General features: G+C 35.2%; 1 protein-coding gene across 1 annotated transcript in view; it reads left to right on the forward strand.

Moving 5' to 3' along the window:
- The first annotated feature begins 455 nt into the window (after positions 1–455).
- The window catches only part of mettl24 (methyltransferase like 24), a 22,180-nt gene continuing 14,222 nt past the window's right edge, over positions 456–8,413 (forward strand). The window contains exons 1-4 of the mRNA XM_016249715.1: positions 456–684; positions 1,895–2,163; positions 6,928–7,026; positions 7,119–7,259. Of these exons, the coding sequence (XP_016105201.1) occupies positions 1,918–2,163; positions 6,928–7,026; positions 7,119–7,259 (486 nt within the window). The 5' untranslated portion in view covers positions 456–684; positions 1,895–1,917. The remainder of the gene's footprint in view (positions 685–1,894; positions 2,164–6,927; positions 7,027–7,118; positions 7,260–8,413) is intronic.

The following is an 8,413-nucleotide window of genomic DNA, read 5'->3' on the forward strand; positions in this document are numbered from 1 at the left end:
TCTCAATCACTGCATTATATGTTTGGAGCATTTCAATCTCATCTCACTGAGACATGTTACTGCAGATATAGAGCGACCGCTGATATTTAGAGCATTTTATGTCAGTATCTGATATAAAGATCTCATTGATTTACATCACAAGCATCAGCAGAATTTCAGCATAGAAATATCAGCATCTGCACCAAAGTCATATTTTTGCTCAGTTTGAGTCTCTGAATAAAACTGAGCTGTTTTCCTTCATATTATCACTATGCCATAAAAGCCTGATTGATCAAATATGATGTTTTGAAGTTCATTGCACGTCTTCTTTCTCCTCAGGCTTTCTGATTGAACTCGTTCCCATGATTCTTTGCAGCAGAGCAGCTTTCTTCTTTCTTCTCTCCCGTGAAGAACATGCAACATTGTGCTGAGGCTCCGGTCGAGGGGCGGAGTGTGTGTGTGTGTGTGTGTGTGTGTGTGTCTAGAGTTACAGAGCTTCATCTGTCCAGAGGCATATGGGTGGAGAGACTCTCAAATATGTGCGTGTTCAGATCTCAGACGCTCACAGCGGCGTGGAGAAGATGTTTATCAGCTCTGGACATTGTACACGAAGCCTTTCAGAGTGTCTGAACGCATGCAGACAGAGAGAAGAACGACAGAAGTGAACAAAACAAACATGGAGAGCAGAAGATCGAGGAGCACAGGGTGAGAGAGGTGGACAAAACCAGTTACACTTTACAATAAGAGTCCTTGTTAGTGAATGCATTAACTAACACTGAGCAGTGAGTGTAAGGTGCACTGAAAATGTACTCCAATAATCTTTTTTTATTTGCTAACTTATTTTATTAACTTATAATATATATATATATATATATATTTATACTTTTTGTACATTGTATTTAATCTTTAAAAATGAATTATAAACTGTATTGTAACTGTATTGTTAGTTTATTTCAGTTGCATTAAATAATATTAACAGATACAAGTTCAGATTTTTAATATATTAGTAAATGTTGAAATTAACATGAATTAATTCTTTAGAAGTATTTTCATTGTTAGTTCATGTTAACTCGGTTTAATTTTTGTAAAGTGTTAACTGTGTCACAATATATTTTAAAAAAAAATTACGGGAAAATATAAAAATTCTTGAAATACAATAGTGTATAAAATAATCATGTGTTAATGTCTATTTTTGATTATTGACTGAATGGAAAACTTCGAATTAAATCGAATGAAAAGATCAGATGATTCATATCAAATCAGTCTGAGTCAGTTTCACATTATGAAAAAGCTCAAGACTTAAAACTAATATTGGAAAAATATAGACTAAATTACGACACTTAATGCAAAAGGATAAGATGTTGTTCAGCAGTTTTTATAAAATAACTAAGATAATTAAATTAAAGCTTTATTTACATAGACGAGGAGTGCACTGCATTAAAATAACTAAATAACAATTATAAATTAAATAATTAAATTAAAACTTTTTATTTACATAAACTAGGCGTGGCGCTATATTTATAATAATTCAATACAAATTTTAAAATAATTAAATAAAATAAAATAATCAAATCAAAATGATAAATAATTAAATTCCATGTTAAATGTCCATTAGTGTTTGCAGTATTTATTATGAATGAGTTTATGTGGATTTTATAGTGATTAAAGGGATTGTACATTTCCCTAAACTCCTAAAGGGACAAATATCCCTGAACTCTGGTAGAAAATTATATACATTATGAAGACTTTCTCGACTTCTTAAGGTTTTGTTAATTTCAATGACTTCCACAGGCCTATTTTATCATTGATTTATCAGGTTTTCCAACCCTGGTTCTTAAAAATCTGCTGCTAGCTGTCTGAATATATGTCATGCATTATAAAATGTGAAGCAGAATCTGTTTATTCTGTCGTTAAGGATGGAGGCAGGCTTCTAGCTGAATGCACGGACTGAAGGGTGAGATGAATCTGCTGCGCAGCTGCAGAAAGAGGACGAGTGCGTGTCGTCTGCTGCTGCGCATGTGTCTGCTGCTGTGTCTGCTCTGCGTCTGCGCTCACGTCTACATGCAGCTCGAGGGTCTGCGTCTCCAGAAACAGAGCCAGCATCACAGGACCGTCGCCACGGCAACAGATGCTGCAGCTGATGCTGGATCCACCTGCTGCTTAGCGCTGAATCACCACAGACGGGTGAGTGAGAGTCGGTCATCTTCTGTGCAGCAAATACTGCGTTCACACTGATAATCTAACTCCTCCAGGAATCGAAGACCTTCAGTCTCAAAGAAGGCTTCTCGTGATATCTCTGGTACTTCTGCGATAACGACAAAGCTTTTTTATCTCCTTGAACTAGGAGTGGCGCTGTATTAAACTAACTGAACTAAACCATTATAAATAATTTAATGAATTAAAATAAAATGATGCAATTAAACTTTTTGTTTACATTGAAGTGGCACTCTATTAAAATAATTAAAATATTTAAAAATAAAATAACTAAACTTCTTATTTACATAAACTTGAAGTGACACTATATTAAAACAATTAAATAAAATAATTACAAATAATAAAATGTATTAAAATTAAATAATTAAATAAATTTTACATAAACTAGGAATGGAACCATATTTAAAAAAATTATTATAATTATAATTACATTAATAAATTCAAATAAAACAATTAAATTACTCTTATTTGCTCAAACTAGGAGTGGCACTGTTTAAAACAAATAATGATAAATATTTAAATTAATTCAATAGAATTAAAAATATATACACTGAATTAAAACGAATAACAGTGGCACTGTATTAAAATAATATAACAAAAGAATTATAAATAATTAAATTAATTAATTAAAATAAATCTGAATAAAACAATTATAAATAATTAAACTGCATATGTTTTAGTTATTGCCTGTTCCCTATTTACTGTCAATTAATTTACACGACTTTTACAGTTGTTTGTGATTAAAAGGATTTATTTTTACGCACAAAAAGCAATTTAACATAACACAAGTCTTTTCCAGTTCTAGAAGTATTGGTTGTAAAAATTAGTTCGTGTCACAAATGCTCTTAAACAAAAGCGTATTCATGCCGTCCTGCTCTTCTGAAGACTTTCACAAGTAGGGCCTGACCTCTGACCTCTGACCTCTGACCTCTGAGTCGAAGCACCACACAAAGCTCCCTTTTCAGTGCACTTGGCCGATTTACTGAAAATGACTCGTGCATAAAACATGAGCTCATTAACATAAGCCCGCCCACATTTACACTTCAAAACCTGTTCGGTATTCAGTAACGTGACGCATCCTAATGAATGATGCTCATTTACATACAGGTGTCTTAAAGATACAGCAGCAGAAATATAGACTGATATTATAAAGGGGACAAATAAAATGTTAAAGCATTGAAAGCAGGCAGAAGAGCATCTGATATTTAAATAAACTTCACAAGCGTGCTATTAAACACATGTTGAAAGCAGAGATTCAGCATTTTGAGGGAAGGGTTTATAGTCTCTATTGGAAGCATATGAATCAACACAGACACAAACATGCAAAACTATCTAAATTAAGACATTTGGATGCATGAAGTTGCTCAGGAAAAACGTTTATAATGTTACAAAGATTTCTATTTCAAATAAACGCGGTTCTTTTGAACTTTCTGTTCATCTGTGAATCCTGAAAAATGAAATGCATCACAGTTTCCACAAAAATATGAACTGTTTCCAACATTGATAATAATCAGAAATGTGCATATTATACTGATTTCTGAAGATCATGTGACACTGAAGACTGGAGGAATGATGCTGAAAATACAGCTGCGCATCACAGAAATACATTACAGTTTAATATAGATTCACAGAGAAAACAGCTGTTTTAGATTACAAAACTATTTCACAATTTTTTATGTATTTTTGATCAAATAAATGCAGCCTTAAGTGAGCAGAAGATACTTTTTTTCAAAAACATTAAAAAATCTCACCGACCCCAAACTTTTGAGTGTACGCTGTTCAATAATACAATAACACAAAAAAGCATCACATGCCATTCTAATCTTCTAACAGGAGTGACAAGGCTCTTTCTTTCTGCTCTGAAATAAAAGAGTTTAATTTACAATATAGACATACTCCAAATGTCCACCAAATTCCTGGGGTTTGTGAAGGCAATGTTTTTAGTGTTAGTGATTTAAACAAACTTGTTTACAAACATACGATCATTTAATGACACGCAGCTTGTTTCCAGGCAACCGCTGTTATATTTCCAGATATTTGGGTTAATCATATTCCCTCTTATTTCAGGCTTGTTCAGCCACTTCTCCTCAGATATTCCACTTGTGATGTTTATCAAACTCTTAATTTAAAAATTACAGTCTGTAAATGAGCACAGAATGCGTTTGTGTGTTTCTCTAACACGAGCTCCGAGGGCTTCTGCGTGTCTGAAGAGCGGATATCAGGAGTTAATTGAAGGCAGCTGTGCAAACAGAGCAGCCGACGGCTAAATGTGCGCCAGAGACTCGCTGGGATTTTGTTGGTCCTTGAACAACACTAAGTTATTCATTGATCCCTAAATCAAAAATGAACATTTGCTGAATATTGACTCGGCCTCAGGTCATCCGAGATTGGGATGAGTGTGTTTCTTCATCAGGTTTGGAGAAATGCAGCGTTGCATCAGTGTCTCAGCAATGGATGTGAATGGGTGCCGTCAGAATGAGAGTCCAAACAGCTGATAAAAACATCACAATAATCCACAGCACTCCAGTCCATCAGTTAACATCTGGAGAAGACAAAAGCTGAAACTAATCCAGCGTTAAGATGTTTTTAACTCAAATACCAGAGAGTTCATAATCCATAATAACTCTTCCTCCAGTGAAGAAGTGTTCTGGGCTGAATCAGGAGAGAAATCTGCACAGATCAAGCAGCGTTTAAACAGCTCTAAACACATATGTGATGTGAGAGACAACAGCAGATGCACTTTTTCACTGGAGGAAGACTTGTGGATTATTGTGATGTTTTTATCAGATGTTTGGACTCTCATTCTGACGGCACCCATTCACATCCATTGCTGAGACACTGATGCAACGCTGCATTTCTCCAAATCTGATGAAGAAACAAACTCATCCTAATCTCGGATGATCCTGGGGGTGAGCACATGTTCATAGAAAATGTTCATTTTTGGGTGAACAGTTCCTTTAAGAGCAGCGCAGATAGATTCTAAGAATGTGGACTCTTAATGCACATCATAACTGAACAGCAGACAGAGAAAACATGCTAATATTTATAGTACTGAAGGCACTTGGGAGGATGAAGCATTGCGACCCCAGATGTTGCGCTCATGTTGAACCGGGTTTGTTTGACATTTGTAAGGAGGGACGGAAAAAATGCAGTTCTAATAAAAGCCACAGCGTCATCTGGAATCTGCAGTAAATAGACAGCAGCTGAATCAGTCCTTCCAGCTCTGAAAACAGACTTCATGAAACAAACCAGCCTCACAGATCAGTCATATTATACTGATAATAGACACTTACTGATGTTTCTGCTGCTGCTTTCCCACCAAAATGATGTCACTTCCTGTAGGACGACAATGATGGCATTGAGGAGAAGCTGTCGGAAGTTACAGGGATTCTATTCAAGGATATAAACTGATTATCAACGTAAGCTATATTCTCAAGAATACATACAATATTTCAAAAGCTTAAAACTCTGCTCAAGTGCACCGAGGGCAAAAGCTGCTTTAAACGCAAAGGATGCTCACACCAAATGTTGATTTCATTTAGTCAATAGAAGTTAACGGATTAAGAAAATCTATTTATGGCATTATTTTTGGCAGCATCCTCACTTTACAGCATTTTTACACAAGTGCCTAAAACTTTGAACAGCACTGTAGCTTTGCAGGAGGTTTCTTGAAGCGTCAGTTCTTCTGGATTGAGTCTGTCTCAGTGTGTTCTGTTTCTTCATGTCACTCCAGACAGACTGATGATGATCAGATCACATCTCTGTGTGCAGCACACAAATCTCACTGCATTATTACAATTAATGGCTAAATGAATGTTTGGAAATGTAAACTGATATTTCCTGCTGACACACTACAGCAAAAGAGAGAAATAACTGACTTAAAACCATTTTTAGCTGCTGGAAATACTAGTGTCCTAATCATTTTGGCCACCGCTGTAAAATAGAAAATAGAACATTTTTAAAAAGAAAACAAAAAAAATGACAAAAGCACAGAAAATTACTAGGATCAAAATGAAAACAGAAAATATATATTTTTTTAAAAAGAACTAATATAGTCAAAATGTTAATAAAATACTAGAATAAAAACAATCAAACGAAAAGAGAAGATCCACATCTTCACTAATGAATACTTAACTTTACAGAAAGATTCAAATATGTAACAGGAGCACCTTGACGTTTAAAGACGTGGAAATCTTAGATGAGACAGGTTACATTTGCTAAAAGAAAAATATATATGTGACCCTGGAGCACAAAACCAGTCATAAGGGTCAATTTTTAAAAATTGAGATGTATGCATCATCTGAAAGCTGAATAAATAATCTTTCCATTGATGTATGGTTTGTTAGGATGGCACAATATTTGAAAATCTGGAATCTGAGGGTGCAAAAAAATCTAAATATTGAGAAAATCATCTTTAAAGTTGTTCAAATGAAGTTCTTAGCAATGCATATTACTAATCACACATTAAGTTTTGATATATTCACGGTAGGAGATTTACAAAATATCTTCATGGAACATGATCTTTACTTAATATCCTAATGATTTTTGGCATAAAAGAGAAATGTATAATTGTGACCCATACAATGTATTGTTGGCTATTGCTACAAATATCCCCCAGCGACTTAACACTGCTTTTGTGCTGCAGGGACACAGATATTGAACAGACATTACTGTCCATCACAGCCGCCTCTGAGTAAGTTCACTGCCGTGTTTTGACGAACTGTTTGTGTGTAGGTCTCTAGATGGAAGATCTGGCTGGAGCCGTGGGCCGCTGAGACTCGAGGTCTACAGGAGGAAGCGGATCGGTTCCTCAGATACATCTCCACTCCGCAGGTACAAGCCCAGCGTTCAGTTCAGAGTTAATCAGCTGTGATGAATGCTGATCTTCAGTGTGTCTCTGTGTGTGTGTGTGTGTGTGTGTGAAGCTGTCCTGCCAGAGACCCGCGTCTGTGCCGCCCGTCTTTGACGCAGAGCATCATGGGTCGTGGCTTCTGTGTTTGGACCGCAGGTTCAGTCTGGCACAGCGCATCGTGTCCAAACACTGCCGCGTCTATTCGCTCAGGTCAGTCCCACGCTGAAGCCATTTATTTGTGACACATCATAAACATTTTTCATAAAACATGAGTCCGAGCTTTATGCTCTGGGTCAAACTGAGCTGAATTTGATTCAACATAATTTGCCAGAAAATCACACTTTGAAAAGCAAAGACACAGATCAGATAAAAACAGTAGACCCTTAACTTTTATTTAAAAAAAAAAAAAGTTTTTTTAAAAAGAACATTTATTTATCATTACGAATCTTCATTTTGTAACATCAGTCATTCTTAATCTTTCATCAATTGTTCATATTTATGTGATTTATGTGTGAAACATTTCAACCTGTATATCATGTTATAAATCTGGGTATGAACTGTACATATGCAGATCAAATTAACTTTATTGAATTTTATTAGATTTAATATTTCACTAAATTCACCAAAAATCCCACTATGGGGAAAAAAGGTAAAAGCAGAACACCTTTTACATTAACAGTTCTTACACATTACACAAAATAAACATGAGAACATATGATTTGTAAAACTGTTTAACAACTAATTTTTTTAACATAAACTGTTATTTTTATAAACAATATTGTAAAGAGCTAAACATTTTTACATTTATTTTTTAAACAGAAAAATATTAATTCTACACACTACTCAAATATTTCAATGAGAAACATTTCAGTCAATTGACCTTTAGTTTATTGACGAAAACATTGCTCATTCAAATATTATTGTGTAGGATTAATACTTTTCTAGTTTATATTGTATTTTAATCTCATGAACCCATGATTGATTTGGGTGTGTGAGGCAATGCATGTTTTAATGTTTCTTCCTTTAACCATGAAATTTAGGCAAACATCTTAATTGTAATACAAGTTGTGTACACACAACACATAACACATCAGAGTCTCGAACGTTTGCATGCACGTTCATGACTCAAATTGAGAAAAAGCCACCAAATATCAAGAAAACTCAAAGGCAATCTGAGTGTGTTTGAGCATGTAGATGCCTGCGAGCGCTAGAAACAAACAGCATATTTACACGCATTCACACGCATGCATGCAGATGAGTCTGACCATCGTGTCAGGATCTGTGCTGCATCAGCCAGATTTATCATCCTCTGCGTGTGTGTGTGTGTGTGAGAGAGAGTGTGAGTGTGAGAGAGAGAGAGTGTGTGTG

The sequence above is a fragment of the Sinocyclocheilus grahami genome, unplaced genomic scaffold (genome assembly GCF_001515645.1).
Source record: "Sinocyclocheilus grahami isolate Dianchi unplaced genomic scaffold, SAMN03320097.WGS_v1.1 scaffold949.1, whole genome shotgun sequence".
NCBI lineage: Eukaryota > Metazoa > Chordata > Actinopteri > Cypriniformes > Cyprinidae > Sinocyclocheilus > Sinocyclocheilus grahami.